This window comes from Podarcis muralis, chromosome 13 (assembly GCF_964188315.1).
Source record: "Podarcis muralis chromosome 13, rPodMur119.hap1.1, whole genome shotgun sequence".
Classification (NCBI taxonomy): domain Eukaryota; kingdom Metazoa; phylum Chordata; class Lepidosauria; order Squamata; family Lacertidae; genus Podarcis; species Podarcis muralis.
The window spans coordinates 39,567,250-39,593,320 of NC_135667.1; the positions used below are offsets into that span (position 1 = coordinate 39,567,250).

The following is a 26,071-nucleotide window of genomic DNA, read 5'->3' on the forward strand; positions in this document are numbered from 1 at the left end:
ATGAATCTTTATTTGCATCAGCCAATGGCCATAGCAATGAAACAACAATACAGCTTGATGTTTGCTTGTTTGAAAAAAATATTACTTACTGAATCACATCGCCCAGCTCGTCAAAACTATGTGGTACAAAGACGCCCACTTCCTTCAGAGCTTGGTTCTTGGCCACTGCGGTTTCAGATGCCTGATTGGCGCAAGCTCCGGCATGGCCAAACTGCACCTGTTATAACAAGGATAGGTGGGTCTTTAGCAGGGCTGGATTTACGTATAAGCTAAACAAGCTATAGCTTAGGGCCCCACTCTCTTGGGGGCCCCCCAAAAAATTAAAGGGGGGAAAACTGGATGTACATTTCCAAAATATAAGATAAAAAACAAATAAAATAAAACCTACATACAGCAACAGTGTTTTGTGTTGTGTAGGCTCCTCTGATGTAAGTCATGGGCCCCGCCTGCTAGGCTGCTCCCTAAAATATCATTGGTTTGCTCATTTCTATATATAGGGTGCCTACATTCTGCATGGACTGGTTGCATGGCAACATGTGCCAATGGCTTTAGATACCCATTAGGTCCATAAATTACCATATAGCACAGGGGTCAGAAAACTTTTTCAGCAGGGGGCCGGTCCACTGTCCCTCAGACCTTGGGGGGGGCGCACTATTTTTTGGGGGGCGGGGATGAACAAATTCCTGTGCCCCACAAATAACCCAGAGATGCATTTTAAATAAAAGCACACATTCTACTCATGTAAAAACACCAGGCAGGCCCCACAAATAACCCAGAGATGCAGTTTAAATAAAAGGACACATTCTACTCATGTAAAAACACACTGATTCCCGGGCTGTCCACGGGCCGGATTTAGAAGGAGATTGGGCCGGATCCGGCCCCCGGGCCTTAGTTTGCCTACCCATGATATAGCACATATATTCAACACAAAAAAACAGCAACAATTTGTTGTTGACAAAGGACAGCTGGACATATAAAGGGTCCCATTACCTTCAGTAGCTTAGGGCCTCATCAAACCTAAATGCGGCCCTGGTCTTTAGCAAGACAAGTGTTCGATTCATTAAATTAACATCATAGCAAACAAATGCTCCTTAATGCCAGCTACTGGAAACCACAGGTGGTTTATTTTGGGGGAGGGGTACTTTCATTTTCGAGCCCTGCTTGACAGTTTCCCATAGCCACTGCAGGAACAGGATGCTGGAATATGGGCCTGATCCAAAAGGGCTTTTCTTCTGTTCGTATTTGGATGTACCTCGACCTCATTTTCCCACCGAGAATCCAGCGGTCTCCTCTCTCAGTGCCAAAAGCTTCATCACAATGTAACTTGCACCTAGGAGCCCTTTTGGTTCACTGCCAGGCTTGCATTGTGAGGTTTAGAGCTTACAGGGTTAACAGCTCAGTGTGTCCTGCATCTGGAGAGGGGCTTTCTCCACATGGGGGTGGGGAGGCTGTTTTCTTGGTCTGTGAGTTACTTTCGTTTTTCTGCCGTGACAAGGAAGACGCAATGTCTGCATCTTCCAATGGATTGTTTAAGTAAAGGTAAAGGGACCCCTGACCATTAGGTCCAGTCGTGACCGACTCTGGGGTTGCGGTGCTCATCTCCCTTTATTGGCCAAGGGAGCCGGCATACAGCTTCCGGGTCATGTGGCCAGCATGACTAAGCCGCTTCTGGCGAACCAGAGCAGCGCACAGAAACGCTGTTTACCTTCCCGCCGGAGCGGTACCTATTTATCTACTTGCACTTTGATGTGCTTTCGAACTGCTAGGTTGGCAGGAGCAGGGACCGAGCAACGGTAGCTCACCCCGTCGCGGGGATTCGAACTGCTGACCTTCTGATCAGCAAGTCCTAGGCTTTGTGGTTTAACCCACAGCGCCACCCGTGTCCCTGATGGATTGTTTATCTTGCTGTAAATAAAGCTGTCTAGTTTAGTGAAACAACAGCATATGGACTCTCTCTTCTGCAAGCTCATGCACACAAGCAGCACTTGCTGAGTCACTCTGCTACAGGTCCAGGAATTCTGCTGCCGTGGAAACGTACCAGACCCCATATGCATTCCCAGTTTTAGAATCCGTGATTTCGACAACTGTTTAATATAATCAGAGATCCAGCACTCCCAACTATAATAAATAGCTTTTCTACCCCCCATTCCATGTATTCCTCCCTTACCTCTGAAGAGAACATCGTGGCACAGGTCCCAATGCACCAGCAGACAACGGGCTTAGTGATCCGGCCTTCTTTAACACCCCTACAGATCTTGTATTCCTCCGTTCCTCCAATCTAAAAAAAAGAAAAGAAAAGAAAAGAAAAAGTCAAGGGCAGCAACTGAACCCATGTGGGCACAGCACTCTTTAAAATAGAAAAAAGTACCCGATATTTTGCCAAATCAGTCCCCACTTTTGCAGGTGAAATTGGACCACAAGGGCTACAGGACTATAAAGAGAGCTACGTAAAGACTACAACTCCCACCATCCCTAACCAGCAGGACCAGTAGTCAGGGATGGTGGGAACTGTAGTCCAAAAACTGCCAAAGACCCAAGTTTGGGAAATCCTGTATCGAAGGATGAAGATGTGCAGATTTTGTTTTAATTTAAATATTTGTATGCTGTTGTTCCATTCAATGCAGTTTAAAGTAAACCCCATAAAATGAAAGGCCAGTGAGGTTGCTTTTTTTAAAGGCTACCTACAACTCTCTCTCTCTCTCTCTCGTACCTTGGAAGTTGAACAGTTTAGTTCCCAAATGTTTTGGCTCCCAAATGTCACAATCCCGAAAGTGACCGTTCCGGTTTGCAAACTATTTTTGGAAGCTGAATGTCCGACAGCTTCTGATTGGCTGCAGGACCTTCCCACAGCCAATCAGAAGCCGCGCTGTGGTTTTCGAACGTTTTGGAAGTCGAACGGACTTCCGGAACAGATTCCATTCAAAATCCAAGGTACAACTGTGTGTGTGTGTGCTTGTGTGTGTACACGCGTGCGCACACACACACACACACACACACACACACAGTCGTACCTCAGTTTTCGAACGTAATCCATTCTGGAAGACCGTTTGAGTTCCAAAATGTTTGAAATCCTAAAACTCAATACAGAAGCCTCAATATGGAAAACTCAATACGGAAAGCTCAGTACAGAAAGTGCATGGCACGTTTGACTTCTGAGGTGTGATTGAAAACTGAAGCATTTACTTCCAGGTATAGGGCGTTCAAAAACCAAGGTACCACTGTATTTAAAAGATCCCATAGCAGTCCCATATCTTCAGAGAAAAAGCAGCTGCAAAATAAAATGTTTTCCCAAAGTCCATATGCCAAATGCCAGGCAAAAGAAGAGTGCAAGAGGTCCAGCGCCGAGGGCCTTCTGGCGGTTCCCTCGCTGCAAGAAGCCAAGTTACAGGGAACCAGGCAGAGGGCCTTCTCGGTAGTGGCACACGCCCTGTGGAATGCCCTCCCACCAGATGTCAAAGAGAAAAACAACTACCAAACTTTTAGAAGACATCTGAAGGCAGCCCTGTTTAGGGAAGCTTTTAATGTTTAATAGGTTATTGTATTTTAGTGTTTTGTTGGAAGCCGCCCAGAGTGGCTGGGGAAACCCAGCCAGATGGGCGGGGTATAAATAATAATTAATAATAATAATAATAATAATAATAATAATAATAATAATAATTGGAATACAGAAGTGCTGTTGGTCAAGCTTCCTTCTGGAAGGAGGGGCTTTCGCAACAGTGGTGGCACAGCTGAGAAGACAGTGCTCAGCAAATGCAAAGGAATCCTACATGAAGGTCATGTGAGGACTCAGCCAGCCTCCTCTGAGGCCAAACATTCCTACGTCTGTAGTGTACAGTGGAGCTTTAGGCATACTGACCACACAAATCATCATCTACTTCTAGATGAAACTCTCAGAGCCACTATCAGTCAATGTAGACAATACAGAGCTAGATGGAGCGACTTATAAGGCAGCTCCGTATGTTCCTATGCAGAGAAGAAGCCACAAAGATACCATTGCCAAGTGATGCTGGAGACAGAAAAACAAACTTGAAGGTACTTACTTCTCCTAACACCACTATCATCTTCACCCCAGGCGTGTCTTGGTAGCGTAAAACGTGGTCCATGAAAGTGGATCCAGGGTATCTAGGCACAAGGGAACATTTTTTTAATCAGGTGTTTATGTTAAGAAGATTCTGCTGCTTAAAGAATATTGTACAACACAAACAGCCCAGATTTCAACTCCAGTCTCGAAGGCTCAACAATTTTTATCTACGGCTCTCTGTCCACAACAGAGAGGGATAGAAGAATTTCTTCCATTACACATAACACTGGGCTGCACAACTGGTGTGGGTGGGTGCATTTTAAAACCAGAAGCACAATTCACACAACAAGGATTTCCTTGAGGTGTAAAACAGGTCAAAACCATGGCGAATGTTCTATTTTACTGCCCATATCATGCAAAAATCTGTGGTAAATATTTAAACCCTATGCTGAAAGAAAAGTTAAGATTGCTCTGACTTCTTTGGGGTTTCCTTTCAACGGAACAGTTGTAGGCATGGCATTAGGGAGAATGTGGAATTAAAACTACGTCACCATAAGACCTGAGAGGCACTTTTTAGCCTTATTAGGTCTGTACAGTGGTACCTCGGGTTAAGTACTGGAGGTCTGTTCTTAACCTGAAACTGTTAACCTGAAGCACCACTTTAGCTAATTGGGCCTCCCGCTGCCGCCGCACTACCGGAACACGATTTCTGTTCTCATCCTGAAGCAAAGTTCTTAACCCGAGGTACTATTTTTGGGTTAGCGGAGTCTGTAACCTGAAGCGTATGTAACCCAAGGTACCACTGTACAGTGGTACCTCGGCTTACAAACACCTTGGGTTACAGATGCTTCGGGTTACAAACTCCTCTAACCCGGAAGTAGTACCTCGGGTTAGGAACTTTGCCCCAGGATGAGAACGGAAATCACGTGCCGGCGGCATGGCAACAGTGGGAGGCGCCATTAGCGAAAGCGCGCCTCAGGTTAAGAACAGTCTCAGATTAAGAATGGACCACCAGAACAAATTAAGTTCGTAGCCCAAGGTACCACTGTAATAGATCCATCTTAAAAGTATCTCCTTTTACGAACAAATGTCAATTTTACGCTTTGACTTGTCTACTTTTGTATCCTGTGTGTGCCAATAAAGGAGATGGATGGATTGAACAAGGATATCACTTTGGCCGCCACTCTCACCTATCCCCACCAATGGCCACCCCTTCAAAGACGCCGTCTGTGGTCCTGGAGATGATGTTGTTAAGTTCATTGGACATCCCTCCTGAGCGGGAGACATAAGCTACACTTCCGGGGCGGTACAGCTTAGATGCCAAGATGTTATCTAGCATTCCACCTGTGTTTCCGATCTTGAAGCAGCCGGGCTTGATTCCACCTACCTACAAACAAAAGGAGGAAGGAGATGAAATATCGGAGCGGTTGTAGTTTGTGTAATAACAGCTCAACAGTTTCAAAAATTCTCTCTTTCATAAGACGGGAAATACAAATCCAGAATTTTTGTACATGTGACAAGGGATTTTTGGATATGCAAATCAGGCCCAGAGCTAATCACAGAGCATATTTGCTCCTGACTGATTTACCCTCCATTTTCCTTTTTTTTAAAAAAAAGGTCTTTCATCAACATAGCAGTAACAGATTCCATCTGTGAGAGTAGAAGGTGTGACCCACAATTTGGGGATCTGATTCAGCCCCCATGTATTTATTTATGGCCTCACAAGATCCCACAATTTTTGTGGTGGGAACAAAAAGGGGGCGGGGAAGACATCTGAAGGCAACCCTGTTTAGGGAAGTTTTTAATGTTTGACGTTTTATTGCGTTTTTAATATTCTGTTGGGAGCCGGCCAGAGTAGCTGGGGAGGTCTGGCCAGATGGGTGGGGTATAAGTATTTTTTATTATTATTATTATTATTATTATTATTATTATTATTATTATACTTTACCACTGTGCAGGAAAGAATTTATAGATTTCCACATCAACGCAAGTTAAAAACAAATCAACAAAGCAGAATAAGCCACAGAAAGCCATGGTTCCTTCTTCTCTCACCGTCGCAGGCCCGATAATGGTGACGCCTTTCTCGTCTGCCATCTTGATCAACCGGCGAGTCAGCGCCTCTGGGATGCCTTCTGCAATGATGGCCACAGTGCGGATCTGCAGCCCAAGAGAGAATCAACACCGGCAATGACTTCCTGGAGTCTCTCCCTCCTCAGCGATAAGGAAGATCAGAAAAGCATTGGCAACTATCAAGGCTTTCTAAAGCTCTTGGGTGCAGGATTTAACAATGAAGAAGTTTCCTTAGAAATCCTAAAACCGGGACTGTGGGTATCATCAGACAATTCAACATCTGCCACAAGAAAAGCTGGATTTTGCAACCTGTATAAATTAGGCAAGTTACATTTACATTATTCTGCATAGCATTGCTAGTTGGGGGGGGGGGGCAGAAAAAGCAAAGCAGCTCTATCCCTCCAATCTTTGAAAATATCTCATTCATCCAGAACTGTCCAAATGCTACAGCTTTTCAGATCTTGTGTATACATATCAATTTGGCCAGGGGTGGGGCGGGTGAGAAGAAGACTGTGCCCAATGGCTCTGCCTCCTGACATTTGTGAATTTCATGGAAGTTGTGAATGTGGCCCTTAGACACAATTAGCTATATGTTTATATAGCCTTGTGTAAAGGTAAAGCTAAAAAGGTAAAGGACCCCTGGACGGTTAAGTCCAGTCAAAGGCAACGATGGGGGTGGCGCTCATCTCGCTTTCAGGCCGAGGGAGCCAGCATTTGTCCGCAGTCAGTTTTCCGGGTCATGTGGCCAGCAGGACTAAACCGCTTCTAGCACAACAGGACACCATGATGGAAACCAGCGCGCACGGAAACGCCGTTTAACTTCCCGCCGCAGCGGTACCTATTTATCTACTTGCACTAGCGTGCTTTCGAACTGCTAGGTTGGCAGGAGCTGGGACAGAGCAACGGGAGCTCACCCCGTCGCGGGGATTCGAACCGCCGACCTTCTGATTGGCAAGTCCAAGAGGCTCAGTGGTTTAGACCACAGTGCCACCCACATCCCCCTAGCCCTATGTGCACAGGGGTCATACCACAAGATCAGGAAGCCTGCACAGGGGGACCCAGCAGGCACAATCCCCCTCTGCCCTTTGCACATTCAGTCTATGTGTGATTGGAAGCTGTGGTGTAACTACTTGCACATGAATGGAATTACAGTGGTACCTCGGGTTACATACTTAATTCGTTCCGGAGGTCAGTTCTTAACCTGAAACTGTTCTTAACCTGAAGCACCACTTTAGCTAATGGGGACTCCCGCTGCTGCCGCCACGCAATTTCTGTTCTCATCCTGAAGCAAAGTTCTTAACCCGAGGTACTATTTCTGGGTTAGCGGAGTCTATAACCTGAAGCGTATGTAACCTGAAGCTTATGTAACCCGAGGTACCACTGTATTATTTTTTGTTCGCTTCTGTTCCCCCTCAGGACTTGGGTCCCGCCAACTCCACTCCACACACCTGCGGGTGGTTCATGGTCTCCACGGTGCTGTCGTAGGCCGAGCGGAGGGACGCAAAGTTGATCAGCACATCCACTTCCGGGTGCTTCTTCATGGCGTCTGCCATGTTCTTGAAGACGGGGATGAGTATCTCTTTGTGGCCCCAGTAGAACTTCTGTTTGTGGTCCCCACTGCAAGGAAACGCATCACACGCCCCAACATTAATTATCTGCTGCAACGGAGAGAGAGGTGAAGGTGCGCATGCGTGCGAAAACAGTGGCACGTTTCCCGGTGTGGCGAATGTGCATTACTGCTTTGGGCAACACTTGTGGAGCTTCTGTTGCTGTAGGTAAAAGGGAACTTCTTTTCCCGGTCCCATCTAAGCCTTAGTTCTCCCTGAGGTGGTCAATCTCCATCTGGTATGCCAGACTTCAGGGTAGGGGCAAACATGCCTGACTGCTCATCTATACCACAGAAACAACAATCCCTCAGGAAGGGAGCTCACAAGCAGGAGGGCTCCAGCTTGGTCTCCTTTGGGGCAGGCTAGTTTTCTATGTACAGCCAGATGAAGCTAATTTACCTGTGGCTGTGTTTCCTAGGGCTGGGCAAGATATTGATCTATCGTCCAAAACCGGTTTGAAGTCTATTGCCGTGATATTGGTTTCATAATTTTTGGCCTGGCAATAAATCACGAATCATGACGTGTGTTAGAGCTAGGCGATATATCGTCCAAAACTGGTTTGAGGTCCGTATTGTGATATCGGTTACATAATTCTTGACCTGGCAATGTGTTGCAAATCATGATATGTGTGTGTGTGATCTATGCAAAAATCACGATGCGGGGAAAACCATGAAGCCAGCCAATGCCTCTACATAGCTCCATCCTTATTTCAGATATTGTGATGTATTGCGATGTCTAGCTGGTGATATAGCGCAATGTTGAAAACAATGTATCGCCCAGCCCTAATGAGAGCACGGAAAAGCAAAGGAAGGAAACAGGACAGGAAAGGGGCAGCTATGCAATAATGAAATTCTACCAGAGGGCAACCAGCTTGCTAGTTTGTGGGAAGTAGTAACAAGTGCATCAATGGCAGGGATTGTACCAGTACTATGTAAACCCCAGGATCATGTAATGTCAAATGATGCCAAGGGCCATGGCGCAGGTTGCAATGCACGGTAGGTGTGCCTTAGATGATGCAGGAGGGTATGGGATGTACTGGGACAGGGCCGGATTTAGGTTTGATGAGGCCCTAACCTACTGAAGGTAATGGGGTCCTTTCTATGTCCAGCTGTCCTTTGTCAACAACAAATTGTTGCTGTTTTTTGTGTTGAATATATACTATATGGTAATTTCTGGACCTAATAGGTATCTAAAGCCATTTGCACATGTTGCGAGGCAACCAGTCCATGCAGAATGTAGGCACCCTATATATAAAAAGGTAAAGGTACCCCTGCCCGTACGGGCCAGTCTTGCCAGACTCTAGGGTTGTGCGCTCATCCCACTCTAGAGGCCGGGAGCCAGCGCTGTCCGCAGACACTTCCGGGTCACGTGGCCAGCGTGACAAAGCTGCATCTGGCGAGCCAGCGCAGCACACGGAACGCCATTTACCTTCCCGCTGGTAAGCGGTCCCTATTTATCTACTTGCACCCGGGGGTGCTTTCAAACTGCTAGGTTGGCAGGCGCTGGGACCGAACGCCGGGAGCGTACCCCGCCGCGGGGATTCGAACCGCCGACCATTCAGTCGGCAAGCCCTAGGCGCTGAGGCTTTTACCCACAGCGCCACCCGCGTCCCCCCTATATATAGAAAGGAGCAAACCAGTGATATTTTAGGGAGCAGGCTAGCAGGCGGGGCCCATGACTTACATCAGAGGAGCCTACACAACACAAAACACTGTGTTGCTGTATGTAGGTTTCATTTTATTCACTTTTTATCTTATATTTTGGAAATGTACATCCAGTTCTTTTCCTTTGAATTGTTTTTGGGGGGGCCCAAGAGAGTGGGGCCCTAAGCTGTAGCTTGTTTAGCTTATATGTAAATCCAGCACTGCACTGTTGCCTCAATCTGAGACAAGAGATGAAAGGGAATCAGACTGAGGAGGGCAAAGCACAAGAGAAATGTCCAAGTTCGCAATAAAAGAGGGGGGGAAGAGGAAAAATATAATATTTAACAGGACAGCGCTTGTCCCAGCCTAGCCACAAAGTTCCACAGCCACAGAAAAATGGCAGAAAGGAACTGAGATGCAGGAAGAGCAATGGGAGCAGCCCCCACCCCCTCACATGGGACGGAGGCGCGGCGAACATACGTGAATGGATAAACCATGGCAGCCACTGAAGGCTCGTCTCTGGAGCAGACGTAGTCGAAGTCCAGCATGCCTTGCACAGCTCGTGTCTGCATCCCCCAGACGATCGCCTTGGTGTGGCGGCTGAACAAGGTCGTGGCTTTACCTGCATGAGGGGGAAAGAGAAGAGGACCCCGCCCACCCAGGGCCAGACATTTAACATCCATACAGAAAGGCTCCAAGCGGCAGCGCATGGCCAGGCACGCGACCGCAAAAGCCATCCCTGGCCAAGCATCTCTCTCTGCATTACAGGAAGGAGGCGCATACCAGCCATTCGTAGGAAGCAAAGCATGAGAGACAGAAAGCAGCCAAAGTCGCCAGCTTCTTACTGGGAAGGTTTCCTGTCCACCACCCTTCAAGGTGCACACTGGCTATTCTTACAAAGTTATGAAAACAAAGCTGTAAGCTTCTTCCAAAGGGGGCTCAGACAATCTTGGGGCGTTTCTGAAAATTCCCTCTTAAATGGAGATCTTGACTGACCCAACTGCTCCCCTAAATCAGTACAATGAAAAGCAGCTGCGCTTCTCACTCCCAAAGGCTGGTGCTCTCCAGAAAGAATGAGAGAAACTACAGGATGGTGGACACAAAATATTGCCACACACACACACACACACACACACACAGAGAGAGAGAGAGAGAGAGAGAGAGAGAAACTACGAAGCTGTAATAAATAAAGACTCATATTGGAAAGCTTCTGTGATCCCTAAGCCCCCCCCCCCCCCCCGGAGAGTGAAACACTCTGAACTGAACAATTTTGGTGTGCCTCTACATTGGATCATTCAGTGACCCCTGGTGCAGAGCCATAGCAAAACTATCCAGCTTTAGAGGAAGCTGTCCATTGCATCTCTGCATGAGTCTCTGCTTTTCTCCAAATCAAGGACATGCTCTAAACAGGGGCATTGGAAGGTGGGGGTGAGGGCCGCCCCTGGTGTCATGCCTGGGGGGGTGGTTACAAAATCCCCCCAGGTTGATAGGCATAGTGGAGTTCGCACCCCTGGTGGGCAGATTTTTGCGACTGGTGTGAACGTTGTCGTGAAAATCCACCCGCTGATCACACAAATACGGCCAGCGATCAGCCTGGCACTCCCTGGCGGGCAGCGCTCGAATCCCCGGCGGGCGTATTTTTGCAATCAGTGGTTGGATTTTTGCGATCGGCAGCCGTTGGTAGTGCAAGCGCCGCCCACCGATCGCGAAAATCCGACCACTGATCGCGAAAAAAGCTCAATAACTTTGGGCAACGTTCCCAAAAATTGCAATGTGGGGGGCGACAAAAGGATTTCCACACTGGGTACCACCTGAACTTGCTACGCCTCTGGCTCTAAACAGCAACTTGTGCAGAAGCAAGGGCGACTTCTCTCAGGGCAGATCTTATCCTCGAAAAACAAAACAAACAAAAAAAACCACAAGTATTTTCAAGTATAAGAGTGACATGCCTCCCATTTTAATTCAGCTATCAGGAGTTTTGAAATAATGCCGAAATGCCCAGCTACATGTTTCGGAGCATACCTGGAAGTGCTGAAGGGGCAGGGGGAACAACAGGTGTCCCACAGCTTTCTACACCTCCCTCCTATCTCAGAGAGATCCCAAAGGCCACTTACATAAAACGGAACCTGCTCAATATGGAAACCACAAGACTGAAAACCAGCCAACCACAGTACCGGTAAAGGAGAGTATATGGGTATCTGGCTTTGTTTTGTGGTACATCTGCAGAAACTTGGGAAGCAGTGATTTGAGACTTGAAAGTTCACTTATAGCAAAGTTTGAGAGCTCCTCAATTGTAATCCCAAACACCTGACACCTGTGGGGACAGAGGAGCAACCAGCATGATTGCCCAGTATTTAATTACGAAGGTGGGCAATCTCTCCATTGCAATATGCTTTTCTTGTTGTAGGTACTGAAAGCTAATTTGGAACTAGGAGCTGTAATGATGATTCTGAAACAGGGGTGGCCCTCCAGGTATTGTTGGGTTCCAACTTCCATCAGACCTTCAAGCCAGCCTGGACAATGGTCAAGGAGGATGGAGTCAACATCTGGAGAGCATTGGGCTATGGAAGGTTGCCCTAGTGGTTTTCATTACAATGGCAACCACTCTATCACCAACACGCAAACACACTCCCATGGAAGTCCCCAACCAGAGATCCCACCTACCCACCCAATGTTTCATTCCGCTGAGTGGCAGCACACAAAAGCAGCTTAAACACACCAACCAGACTTCTAAAAACCACCACAATCTACCACAAATGCTAAAGTGGGATAGGGTAAACAAAGGGTATTTGGGTTTATATTTATGATAGACCAAACCTTAAAGTGCCTAAAGGATTGGAGGAGGGAGCAGGAAACAGAGGCAGGATGAAAACAAGGAAGAAGGGCCAAGAAAACAAGTATCCCATCTCCTGTCTGGAAGGAGAAGTCCAGGATTTGATTCGCTTATTGCTGCTCCTCCATCAGGCAATATGCAAGAAGTTATTTTAGCGCCCTTGTCCACATGCAACACTAAGGTAATGCTATGCAGGGGTCAGATTGCGTATGCGATTTTTGGCGTCTGCACAGACGTGATTTTCGGCATCTGCGCAGATGCAATTTCTGGCGCCGCGGAAGCAGCTCCCAGTGCTGTGCTGCACCAGTTTAGTGCAGCGCATGGGGATTCGTCGAGTGGGCAGCTCAGTTCAGGGGTGGCTTGTGGGCTGGTTAAACGACCCCCCTGGGCCACTTGTGGCCCATGGGCCTTAGGTTGCCTACCCCTGTGCTATGGCTTAATGTGAGCAATCGAACCAACATGCGGGCTCCCAGAGAGGAGGTTCCCAGCTGTTTCTTTGCTGTGCTAAGCTAAGCCAAGCCATTATTTGGGATCAGCGTGTTGTCCAAACCCAGCTGGTGGTTCAGCTTCCCCAGGCAAACTACAAACTGTAAGCCACAGGAAAAAACTTGTTTTGAAATGGTTTTATTGGTGTGATCCTTCCTGGGAATATTTTGATGGAAGGACGCTGTTGTCGTTGTTGGAATAGCATCTCCTGTACTATAGCGCTGCATTCCTGTGAGCCTGTTAAAATCATGCAGATGAAGATTCCCAACAGAAAATCCCTCAGTGAGAATAGCTTACTCTAAACTCCAGTGACTAAAGGTTAAGATGGTGCAGGAATCAAAGAGCAGGAATAGAGACAGGAAAAGATAAAGAGACACATGGTCTGAATTTGCAGCACTGCACTAAAAACCACTGGCTATGGGGGGCGAAAACACTATATGCCTGACATCTGCAATGTCAGTGGCAAACCAGCTCACAATTCAATAGCAGGAGGGCCAATAAAGATTGCATTGGAACTGTACCACTCTGAGAGCAAGGGAGAGGTTTAAAAAGACTTGACAATAATACCACATCAGTCTGAATACAGTCTGCACTCTTTCCCCAATTCTGGCTTGCATAAAACCTGAGACAGGTCTATAATCACTGTCTTAACAGGTAGAAAAGCTGTGATTTAAGGTGGGACCTTTTGTATAACCATTGCCCGTCCTTCTCAACAGGTGGCACAGGCTGCCCAGAGAATTGTTCATTGTGAGCGGAATCTAGAAACCGTGAAAGACACTGGATGCTGCCAGCGATTTACGGTATTTTTCCTCCCCGCTTTCAAAGAGATCTCATTTTAGGAGTGTGGCCTGCATTCGAGGGCGACTTATATGCAGACTAACATGGTAGTTGGTAATCATAGGCCCTTCTTTTCCCACAATTGTGTTTTTTTTTGGGGGGGGGTTAAAATAAATAAGAGGCAAGAGGGAAAAGAAGAGAGATAGAGAGAGGTGTTTTTAAAAAGCCACATTACCAGGGACAAGAGGGGACAGGGACAAACCAGGCAACAAAACTGCAAGGGTAAAGAGCAGGAATAACACTGTCCAACCCAAACCAAAAACCACACAGGACACCCGTTGAAAATTAACTGCACAAGCAGCTGGTAGCAAGGCTGGACACTGAGCTGAGCTAGTGGCAGGGTCCTACCTTGAACAGGTCTCGGAGGTGGGGACGCATCTGTTAAAGAGAGAATCACCATTGCAAGAAATCCGACAAGGCTGCCTGTCTTGGCTTTCGTCTCACATTATGCTGCCGGGGGGGGGGGTGTCGGGGTCGGGGCTTAAGCGACTGCAATCTTAAGTACAGTGGTTTTCAAACCGGGTGTCTAGGAACCCAGGAGCTCTTTCGAATCTTACCAGGCTAGTAGGGAAAGCGGGAAAGGTGTCAATCAATGGCGGGGCGGGCGAAAACTATCGTGGCGGGCAACTGGCCCAGAATCGGTGGATCTCAAACTTTGGGGCATCAACCCCAGGGATGTGCAGGGGGAGCTGGTGTGGGAGATAAAAGTTCCAGGGAAGGGAGAGGATTCCACAAGAGGCAGACCCAGAGCCACATTCCTGCAAACAGCACTGGTTTCGCATTGCAGCTACCAGCAACGGAAGCTAAAAACCTCGCCTTGCACAAATCAGGAAGTGGGTGATGCTATGTGCAAAGACGTTACATGCTCATGTGCTGAAGGGGAGGTTTCCAGTGGAAGGCGATGCTCAGAAGATCTCCAACCCACCCACCCCATCCCTGAATTTAAAGAAAGAAAGAAATTATGCCTATGGTTTTTTTTTTTCTCAAGGCAAGAAACAAGGCACAACAGACCTGGTCAACGCAACATGCAAACGCGTGCTACCAAAATTATCTGCAAAATGCAGGGATTCCACGGTGAATGTTCCTTGGCAGGGCGGGGGCAGAGGGGGAAGGACGGACATGGAAAGGATTCCCTGAAAATATTACGTTTCCGATTTCCACGCTCCAGCAGCCAGTGCAAGGGGAGAGCACGCAGGAATGGGAAAGCAGCATCGCGAGGGAATCCGAAGAAACGGGAGAGAAACCGGGAGCTTACCAGAAAGCGTTGTCTGCTTTGCCTTCTTTGCCGGAGCCAGATCGTCGGGTCTGCACTCAGAAAAAGATGCCGTTCTGCTTGTTGCTGGGGTCTGAAGGGGAACAGAGAAGCCAGAAAAAAGGGGGTTAGTGGCTCGCTCACACACACAGCCCCAATCCAGCCCACCAAACCACAGTGGAAGGAGATGAAATCCCTCTGCCTACTCTTTAGAAATCTCCCCTAAAGGGAAGGAAGAGGAAACTTCCACCTCTCATCTTAGTGCTGAACGCCACAGCGCCAAGACAGGAGATACTGTATTTTTCGCTCTATAAGACACACCAGACCACAAGACGCAGCTAGTTTTTGGAGTAGGAAAACAAGGAAAAAAATATTCTGAATCTCAGAAGCCAGAACAGCAAGAGGGATCGCTGCACAGTGAAAGCAGCAATCCCTCTTGCTGTTCTGGCTTCTGGGATAGCTGCGCAGACTGCATTCGCTCGATAAGATGCACACACATTTCCCCTTACTTTTTAGGAGGAAAAAAGTGAGTCTTATAGAGCAAAAAATACGGTAAATCCTTACTTTGTAAGTGTAAAAGGCAACATTCCCAGCTCCATGCCAGTGCTGGAGTAGGGAGGGTGGTCTACCTAAGTGTGTGTGCATTTGTTCCTGTGGTGAGCATGCATGCGTACGGAGTGTGCCTGCGTGTGATCTGTGTGAGCTGGCATATGACCCTTGAAGGGGTGGCTGGATCAGTGTGGGTCCTCGGGCCAGGAAATAAGCCACCCTTGTGCTATAGGATTATTATTATTTCTTACTGCCAGGTCCCACCTTTTCCTGCAAGTAGCTCAAGGCGGCCTTACAAGGTTCTCTCCTCCCTCCTTTAATCCCTCTGCAACAACCCTGTGAGGTAGGTTAGACTGAGAGGCAGTGGGTCACCTAGCGAGCTTCAAGGCCATCTGGAGATTTGAACCCTGGTGGGACACAGGTGGCGCTGTGGGTTAAACCACAGAGCCTAGGACTTGCTGATCAGAAGGTCGGCGGTTCGAATCCCCACAACAGGGTGAGCTCCCATTGCTCAGTCCCTGCTCCTGCCCACCTAGCAGTTCGAAAGCACCTCAAAGTGCAAGTAGATAAATAGGTACCACTCCGGCGGGGAGGTAAACGGCGTTTCCGTGCGCTGCTCTGGTTCACCAGAAGCAGCTTAGTCATGCTGGCCACATGACCCAGAAGCTGTACGCCGGCTCCCTCGGCCAATAAAGCGAATGAGCGCTGCAACCCCAGAGTCGGTCACAACTGGACCTAATGGTCAGGGGTCCCTTTACCTTTACTCCCATGTCCTAGTCTGACACTTTTAATCACTCTGGCTCTCAGGTTTGCAGCACCAGCCTTACCGAGGAGCTGCCACTGGCGTTGAGGAGGAAGTTTGCCGTGTGGGCTGCCGTGGGAGGCTGGTTTGGGATGGGCCGGTGTCCCAGTGCCATGCCGACAATGGCAGTCATGTGGGTCTCCGTACCAAAGACGTGGATAGGAATGCCAGTAGTTTTCCCTGAATGCAAAAGAAAAAGAGCAGAATCAGAACAGGCTGCAGCCTCCCTGCAAAGACTCACTCTAGAAATACAGTCATACCTCGGGTTACAGGCGCTTCGGGTTGCATTTTTTCGGGTTACGGACCGCCAAAACCCGGAAGCACCAGAACGGTTACTTTCGGGTTTCGGCGGTCGTGCATGCGCAGAAGTGCTAAATCACACTCTGCGCATGCACAGAAGTGCCAAATCGCAACCTGTGCGTGGGCAGACGCGCCACTGCGGGTTGCGAACGTGCATTCCGCACAGATCACGTTCGCAATCCAAGCGTCCACTGTACGGTGAAGTTAAAGAGAGGCCTTGCTTTATCATGGGTGCACAGCAATGACCATCACCGGTTAAGTTTAGGACTACTGGGAGAAGGTATAAGAGAGAAGTCTTAATCTAGCAGCATAAAAAAAAATGTAGCCCAAATGTCAAAAGTTGGAGTTACCAAGTCTTTAATGCCCTGGGGCCAGCCACTGGTTTTTAAACAGAGAACCGTGTTTTGAACGGAGCAAGCACTGGAAAGTCTGCTGGCTTTCCTTCTTCTGCTTCTGGGCTCAAGTTCAAGAGATTGGCCGAGGGGCATGAAGGTTCTTTTTATCAGCCATGCTGGAAGTCAGATGGGGAACCCAGGGGCCATATTGAGAAACCTTTGTTGCCAGCTATCAACGCTCTTTAAATGAAGCTAAGGACCCAGGCTGAGAGCAAAAACAAATGAAAGCAAATGAGGAAGCAGGACGTATTTGAAGCTTAAATAATCCTCAGGGCTTTGCTCACCTACTTCCCCCATGACTCGTAAGCCCTCCTGGTAGTTTGGGCCTCCTCTCCTCACGAAGATCCTGACCTCATGCTCTTTCAGAGGGCCCTGATAATCTTTAATAGCCCTCACAATGCCCTGCAGAAGGAAATATTAAAAACAGAGAATCATGCACAGACACTCATGGCTAGCTCTAGCTATCAAGCCAACAAAATCCACATTAACGATGCTCACACCACATCTCTCTGCCTCGCCTGATCTTGCCTCCTCTCCCCACAGAAGCGAAAGGACAGACTACCTTGGTCAGTGCACTGCAACTAGGATGAAAAACTAGAGGCAGTACCTATTTTTTGATCCTCGCAAGAGTACTGAACCTTATCACAGCGCTGCAACTTGCCCCAGACAAAACCTAAGTTCCCTCGGCACTCACACAGACAGTGCTGAGTCAACAGCCCATTCAATTCAGTTCGAATCCACCCTGGAAACTCGGCAAAACGTAAATGTTTCTTTACCAGTGTACTCAGAGAGGATGCTAATATGAATGACCAGTGCCAGGCACCTTTTCGGGATCAACTTTACCTTAAAGGTGGCAGCCACGTTGGTAAAGTTAGCAATGCTCCCTCCGATGATCAGGATTTTGCCTGTGCAAGGTAGAGGAAGGAACAAGAGGGAAGAGAAAGGAGTTGATTTGTTAAGAAATACCAGAACATAATCCTAGGCCTGGAGTGCTTTAGAAGCAGCTGATAGGCAGAAGCAGGGCCGGATTTAGGTTTGATGAGGCCCTAAGCTACTGAAGGTAACGAGGCCCTTTATATGTCCAGCTGTCCTTTGTCAACAACAAATTTTCGCTGTTTTTTGTGTTGAATATATGCTATATGGTAATTGATGGACCTGATAGGTATCTAAAGCCATTTGCACCTAACAAAATATGTATTTTATCAAAGTAATTGTTGAACTGAAATACAATTAAGAAGAAGTATATTAACAGTGAAATACAATGAAGTAGTAGTATATCAACAGTGAAATAATTATTAAGCTCTAACTTACAATGATTTTTTATTCACAACAAACTTAATGCAAACACGTTGGCATTCGGCAATAACAAGAGTTCCTTTAGAAACACAATTTACAAAGACTCATAATCTAGTCTCTGGAAACTCACTATAACATGAAATAATAATAGGTGTAAATATATGATGCAAACTACTAATAATTACAAATAGCTACATTAATATGAAATTAAGGTTATAACCTGTACAATGTAATTGTAGTTAATACAATGCATTTTTAATATAATGTCAATATCACCATAGTAGTCCACACTGTTCATTGGGACAGCAGACCTTTGTACCCTGTTACACTTAGTGAGTGTAAAAGATGATATTTCTAGTAATATGTACATCCAGTTTTCCTTTAATTTTTGGGGGGCCCCCAAGAGAGTGGGGCCCTAAGCTATAGCTTGTTTAGCTTATACGTAAATCCAGCACTGGCCAGGAGGATGCTCCAATATAGCCGTGGGTCATTTTAAAATAACATGCACACATTGGTTCCCTAAAGCAATTCTGAATGCACCTAGATGTCTCTGGGGGTGGGAGAAAAGCTGTCTTTCAGTTGCTCATTATCACCACATTCAGCAGCAAGCAGTTACGGGACTTAAATGCTTACCAGCTTCTTTGGAAGGTGTTGGTGAAAATGCACCAGGGTAGAAGTCCTGTAGGGTCTGGTTGAGGCTAGACCTTCCTAGAGGACCACTGGGGCAGGGAGTCTCAGTCCCCAAAGGATCTAGCTGGTTGTGGGGCCAGGAGGCCATTAAGCTTCCCCTCAGCTTTCACCGAGCCAGGTAGGAGCATTTCCAGGTCAGAAACCGGGTCCTTCCTGCTACTTCCTCTTGTCCCTCCTCCTCTCACCTCTCATTGACCTTCTCCTCTTTTCCCATCTGAGTTTCTCTACCTGCCAGCTCCCTCTCTTCTCTTTATCTGCTTCTCCCTTGCTTGTCGTCACATTCTTTTTCCTGGCTAGCCCTGCCTGGACCATTAACTGGGTCATTTCTAGGCACTAGGATGGGTTCAAGATAACGGTGGTTCCAACGTCCAACCACCAAGGTGTTGCGTCAAAGAGCAACAAGTATTTCTATGAAACAGCTTTCCACAGTAAACCACACTCCTGACACACAAAAGGCGCACCCAAGATTTCTACATCCACACACAAAACACACCTTTCTCCAGTCCACATCCAGGCATTATCACAGTTCAGCGGCACATTCCAGGAAGGCCAAAAACGCTCAAGAAAGATGTGGAGCATGACTGGTCAGCGGGGGAGTTGGTTGGGGAGTGGGCATGGCCTCCTGGGCCAATCAGAACGGTCCCTGTCAGGAGCTCGGCCTACACTCGATTAGGACCCTGGCAGAGACACATGCCCGACTGGCATGTTCTCTCCCTCCTGGTCGATCGTTCGGGAGCTTCAAAAGCTTTCTTCAGCCTGAACGTCACAGCGACCGATGCCAACAGACACCGGCACACTTAGGGATCCGTAGAGTTTGCGCATCATGCGTAACAGACCTCAGCAACTCAGCATTTTGGCTAATCTACTTTATTTACATATAAACACACATGGAGCACTGCAACATGGCTCCCTCTCTCTCTAGCATCAGACAGCAAAGAGAAAAAGAACGAGGGACAATAGGTCCCACTTCATGGAACAGAGTAACACAAACATCCTGTCTCCGTCACTTCCCACTCTGTGGAGTCAAAACATATACTGTTGTGTGAAAGACAACAATCCCGTGACTGCAATCATGGAGCAGGAATTCTAACAGTCCCTAGGCTTGAGGTGCCCCCCCACACACTTTCTCTTTTACCTTCTGGGTGCTTTTCCCGTGTCATGAGGGAGAGGATAGTCTTGGCATAGTCGTAGGTCTGCTGTTCACTGGGAGCTCCAGAATATTCGCCATAGTTGGCGAGTTCGTTCACTCCACCAAGGTCACAGATGGTGTCACTAAGTGGAAGGCACACAAGTGATATTAAGAAGGTTTAGTCAGCGAAACTAAGGATGCCCATAAGGCCTGGTGGAAAGCGGAGCAAGAACGAGGCTGCGTTCCTAGTTCACGACGAGGAACTGAGGCAAGAGCATCAGCTAGCCTGGCTGAACTGCTCTTCAGAGTCAGAAAATTCCACCACAGTAGTTAAATAAAGTGTCCATGTGACAACACGGCAGCTCAGCCAACAGCGGGAGGTGGTGGTGGGGTTGCTTTTGAACTTTGCAGAAACAGAGAGGCCAGTTTAGTTAGCAAGGATTAGAAGCCGCTTAGCAGAATTGAAGCGTGAGCATGCGTATCAAATTATCTTGCATAAAATATGCTCGGCTTCCCAAAGTTAAGCGTTGATAAGAATTTACCCAGCAGGGTTCATAACTGAGCCTAAGCACAGTTTCTTCCAGCCGCCATGGCAACTGGGAGAAAAATTTGGCAGGACCATAATGCCTCCCAAGCACTGATATGTGAAGTTGCGTTCCACAAGCCTAAACACCTGAGAATTCTCACTATACATTTTTGCTACGACTGCATTTTGAAAGCAAAGCAAAAATAGCAGAGATTCCCAGGGTGGCAAATCATGTATCAGGTTATCAGTCCGTGTATTTATATGGAATATGCTGTCTAAGGCCTAAGCGTAGGCTCCATTTCAGGGAAAGCAAAATCTCCTAAGTATTGAGGGCAATGTACCGCAGAGACAGTTCCAGGCACCTCTGAAAAGTCTCATCATTCCATTCCAACAATGATTAACCCGTGTGGGATGATTGGGCAAGGAAGAGCAAACAATGACTAATCAAAAGATGGAAATTGGAGTTTAGGATGAACCATGCATTATTTAGCTGCCACTCCCACAAGATATGTGCTTGGTACCTGTACACTACGGAGGCACCGCCTCCAGCCACCATGGTCCATATTCTGCCTTTGGGATTCAAGATGGTCAACTTTAGGCTGGCTCCACTCTTGGCATCTAGGTCAGCGATATAGGCTTCCTGCAGACAAGAGCCCTCATATTATTAGAATCAAAACTTCTAAGGACAAAACAGTAAACGCCACGCTTCTCTCATAACACAAAGCCAGGGGCATTTGTGAGGGGAAATAAAGGAGGAGGGAGTAATTCTTTCCCCATCTTTCCATTTCCCCTCCACAAATGCCCGTAGATCAATTTAAATGACACTCGCTCACCCATTGAGTTATGAAGCCAGATAAATGTCTTTTCTGGAGTCAGAATGGGGCAAGGTGCACATCTTCGCACTCATTTCTGTGTTTTCAAACACGTATATTGAAACCAATGTTTCCAAAGATAAAATCTAGTCCCACCCTCAGGAATTTACAAGGTGTGTCATCGATCATGGCTCCTCTCCCCCTACATCAATACGATTCCATGATTCCTTGAGGGAGGTCACAACATTTGGCACACCTGTTTACACAGGCATTCCCTTGATCTCTCAACCCGTCTCCTGTTAAGCTGAATATAATAATAATAATAATAAATAATAATAATAATAATAATAATAATAATAATAATAATAATAATGTAAACAAGCCTGTAAGGCCAAGGCCAGGTCTGAGGAGGAGGCCACAGGCATAATAAGCTTTCCCACTCTTTCACCCAAAAAACTAACGAGACAGAAGGGATGGGTGGCAGTGTTGAAAGCAGCAAAACTCTATCTGCTCAGTAGTACTTCAGCAGCATTGCCCAGTGGTGTTTGATGGGGGCAGAGGTACTGAGGATAACAATGTTGGAGGGAGTCAGCCACTGCCTGGAATGGGGTTTCTCTTCAAAATATAAAGCCACTGAAAAACCCCAACCTTTATTATTATTATTTCTAAAAAAAAGGCAGCTAGGTATCAGTTGTGTTTGGTCCTCCAGGGATAATGGACCCCTGTGCTTGCCCCACCCTGTCAAGTATGGATACCAGACTTGTCATCCTGGCAATTTTATACTGTGAGGTGCTATGGGAATCTGATAAATTATAGTTAAACGATTCCAGGCCAATGTAAATCTCTGGTGCAAATATTAGATCTGAAGAGGAAGGAAGTTGGACTACCCCAGGTCCCAAATAATGCTGTAGAAGCACCCCCCAAAATGAGAGGGAGAAAAACCAGTGGAAAACAGGAGAGGTGCTTTCTGTTCATCTCCAAGGTTAGCCAAACTACCACAGCTACCACTGGACGGACGGACGAGGGAAATGATGTTCAAGAAAAGTGATCAGGTAGGGGCCCAAACCTCAGTTAATAACAGAGATTGAGCCTTCCTATGGGAGCTGCTCCTACCGTGTACATTTTGAGAACATTTTTTTCTGTTCTTGCAGAGGCCAGACCCAAGTTCATTAACATTCTTAACAAGTGTAGAGTCTAAGAGTCTTCATTAGTGCCTGGCAAGGGGGATGATTCAATGAGGCCGTTTGTTTTTTTTAAAAAAATAACTCATCCATTAGAAACCTGGCCAAATTGAGTTAAGTGTCAGCACTTGAGCCATAACACACTAATGGGGATTGGCGGGCAGGGAAGAAAAGAGGTATCTAAATGGATTTCTTGGCTAGACAACAATTCTTTTTTAAAAAAACAAAACAACCTTCCACCTTGGTTTGTATTTTGTGCAATTGCTGTAATTACTAAATTAAGAAATGCCAGAGCATCAGATAACCGCTGGAGACATTCTGCCAAGCAACAAGACACAGGGGATTTTGGGAGACCAAAGTGGGATCAAACTGTTCTGATGGGAATTTGGATTTCGAGACGGAGGCTTTTTTGCACGTTAGCTGGAGTCAAGGAGCCTCACGCTCAACCGAACGCACTTAGGCCACCTTAATTCCCTAACACCACCCCAAGAGCAGCCCTTTTCGTTTACCTCTGGATAAGCCTCTCTTCCAAAGGGAGGGGGAAAATCCACATCGCCCCATTTCACTTTGCAGATATAGTCAGCCGTTGCGTCGATCTTCGCAGCGAGGTCAAGAACATAAACGCCATCTGCGGTTACAACTTTGTTGGTGAAGGGAGAGGGGGAGACAGAAGAAGGAGGAGGAGGTCAGCATAAACCTGATAACAAGGAAAAACCAATGGGAAAACATCTAGTTTCAAGGTGTTGCCTAGGTAGGAAATGGTTCTCAATTTCATGGGGTCTTTCCCTGTTGAGTGCTGAACCAGATCCACCATCATAGCACAACCACCACCTTCCAATGGCTGGAAGCAGAAAAGACAGGGGTGGCCAACATCTACCCAAGACCCACAGCCAGTCCACGCTGAACAAGGTCAACTCCATACATGGTCACTTTCTGTGATATTTATGTGCCAAAGTGCCTTTTAGTCTGCAGCGAAGTACTTCTGACCATTATGAATATGGCTGCGGGCTGCTTCACATCGCAGGAGTACCCCAGAAAACAAAACAAAAAAAGGGCATTCAAAGACTCAGAAGAAAACCTTTACTTAGAAAAGAAACACAGTGGATCCTGGAGTTTTTTTAAAAAATGTGTCTCCCTCAGGGCCTGAAAGAGGAGCTAGACTTTTCCCTTTTATCTTTACTGGGTGAAAGGCCAGGAACATTACGTAACACGTGAATAAGCCAACTTTCACTGGATAGAAATGTGCTCTCTTACAAATACCCCTCTTACAACAATCTTCTGAATGCATTAAGTGTATAATAGTTTAATGATGATCTGTGGGTCGTCCCCCCTCCTTTTTCATGAAGACACCTGGGTCTGGTTATTAAGTATTTAGTTCTTTTAATCTGAGAGGTGGGTCTCTTAGTGGGGTTTTTTTTTTGTTATTCGTTTGATTGTATATTTCAATTAAGGATGTTTTAATGTTATGTGTATTTTAATTGTGGGTTGATTTTATAGTTGCAAGCCACTTGGAAGCCATATTGGCATATAAGCAGTATGTATCTTTAACAACAAGAAGAAGTGGCAGGCAAATTTGTCATCCCCACCCCCACCTCTGCTTCCTGCATGGGCCAAAAGGGGCCCCTGGGAATTATAGAGCTGGGGGAAGGGAAAGTCACACATCATGTAATACACCAACCATGCCTGCAGGCAAGGATGCAGTGAATTTGCACAATATGTCAAATAAAATTCCTAGATAAATAAAAATATTAAGTGATCCTCGGAAATAAAGGATGCTACATGATCAAAGTGGATTTCTCAGGACCAGACTAGATGTGATGCTAAACATCATTGTTCTTCATCATTCACCCACTTTTCTTGTTTATTTTAATTTATTTATTTTTAAAGCTGAGAGGGGACATGGTTGTTATTTTAAACTCACAAGGGAGGGAGAATGACGACAGTGCATTTTATATTGCATCTAGTTTGACCCTCGTTTGATTTACAGAGGTTGAAGATTTGTTCTTCTACACTGTTGGCGAAGACTTCGGTTTCTGGAGGCTTGCGAGAACTCGACGTCAAAATTAATCTCTGAAAAGATTCGCTTGCATCAGCGCTCTCAAAGACTGACGGACACTTTCTACGCTCCATGTTTGTGGAGGAGGCCTAATTTAAATTACTCTGACAGGAACAAGTTCATGGAAACGCATTGCCTGTCTGCAGCGAGCGGCCCGTGCTCCATCTTCATTTTCTATTCTACCACACTTCACCGTATAATTGAGAACTGCAGAATACAAAATGAATGCGATGTGGACATTTCACTGAAAACAACAGAGAGGAGTTACCTAGCGGATTGATTTCCAGGTACGTAAAATATAAGTCTTCGTAAAGATTGAAGAGGCCAGAGATGAAGCTCGCCAAGACACTATATAAAGAAGGCAGAAACACACACAAAATGGGAAAACAGATGCACACACAGACAAATTCATCAAAACCAAATGGGGGTACACCAAAGACACTCCACATTGGGCCTGTTACGCAGCCCTATCGTTAGTTCCTTCAGTCTGTCTGCCGTCAGTCCAGCTGAGGTTTCAGATGCCCAGGCTTGAATGAGTCAGACATTGGGACTGCGTCACCCGCCATCACGATCCCTCCCTAAAGGCCATTTATTATCCGCCTGAAGACGACATTAAAAGGAAAGCCGGCTCCTTCAAAATGTCAGCAGGGCACCTCCATGTCGAGAAAAGGATTTTTTAGTGTAAAAAGAAAAGAAAAAGGGGAAAAAAGAACCCAGCTGTTCACCACCACAGAAACAAAAAAAGGACAGGAGAAAAACAGAGGATGTTTTCTCTACCATCCTTTGTGAGTACTAAGGCTGCTTTTCTTAAAGACCACAGGTGGACTTCAGACAATTATGCTCGCCATAGCGAGCAGCACTTCCCTCTAGAGAGCTGCTGGCCTTCCTCTAGACTTCGAAGCCGCAGAGGCAGGTGAAGGGTTGTCCCGTGGGTTGCACTGCAGTCCCTGCTACTGCACCAGCTCCTACGCTGAGATGAAGGCTTGGGGGTTGTTTGGCCAAGATGCCTAAAGAGCCTCTGCCATGCAGGACCCAACAGGAAACCCTCCCTGGGCTGACTTTTCTTGCTACAGCAAGGAACTTTGGGCAGTGCTACCCAAAGTTGTTCAGGGCAATGCTGTCCAGAAGCGTATGTTCCCCTATCCACTGGTGTCTCCCATGGGAATGGCTGGTTGGAGGGGATCTTGTCCAGAGAGGGGCAGAAGGGGCGAAGCAAGTGGCGACTACAAGCTTTGGTTCAAGCCCAGCCAACCACTATAGGGCTGGCCTGCTCCAGCCACAGGTATACCCGGGACTTGAGCGTGGAAGTCCTCCCCGACAGCTTCAGATGCTAAAGGAGGAAAATAACTGAAATCTGATACAGTCATACCTCGGGTTGAAGTTGCTTCAGGTTGAGCATTTTCGGGTTGCGCTCCGCGGCGACCCGGAAGTAATGGAACGCGTGACATAACACGCATGCGCAGAAGCAGCGAATCACAACCCGCGCAGATGCAGGTTGTGTTCGCTTCAGGATGCGAATGGGGCTCCGGAATGGATCCCGTTCTCATCCAGAGGTACCACTGTACTGAAAAGCAGTTCTTTCCTGT

At 46.9% G+C, this 26,071-nt stretch overlaps 1 protein-coding gene across 2 annotated transcripts in view; it reads right to left on the reverse strand.

Annotated features, from left to right (window-relative positions):
* The window catches only part of ACLY (ATP citrate lyase), a 60,198-nt gene that overhangs the window by 11,339 nt on the left and 22,788 nt on the right, over positions 1-26,071 (reverse strand). Inside the window, exons 6-21 of one of the 2 annotated variants that reach the window (XM_028701702.2) lie at positions 24,754-24,833; positions 22,939-23,069; positions 20,958-21,076; positions 19,917-20,053; positions 17,639-17,700; positions 17,080-17,197; positions 16,126-16,280; positions 14,753-14,843; positions 13,846-13,875; positions 9,822-9,963; positions 7,540-7,708; positions 6,074-6,178; positions 5,212-5,408; positions 4,041-4,122; positions 2,168-2,278; positions 90-217 (exon numbers count right to left, since the gene is read on the reverse strand). In XM_028701702.2, the coding sequence (XP_028557535.1) occupies positions 90-217; positions 2,168-2,278; positions 4,041-4,122; positions 5,212-5,408; positions 6,074-6,178; positions 7,540-7,708; positions 9,822-9,963; positions 13,846-13,875; positions 14,753-14,843; positions 16,126-16,280; positions 17,080-17,197; positions 17,639-17,700; positions 19,917-20,053; positions 20,958-21,076; positions 22,939-23,069; positions 24,754-24,833 (1,857 nt within the window). The remainder of the gene's footprint in view (positions 1-89; positions 218-2,167; positions 2,279-4,040; positions 4,123-5,211; positions 5,409-6,073; positions 6,179-7,539; positions 7,709-9,821; positions 9,964-13,845; positions 13,876-14,752; positions 14,844-16,125; positions 16,281-17,079; positions 17,198-17,638; positions 17,701-19,916; positions 20,054-20,957; positions 21,077-22,938; positions 23,070-24,753; positions 24,834-26,071) is intronic. The other variant, XM_028701703.2, reaches the window with a different exon arrangement.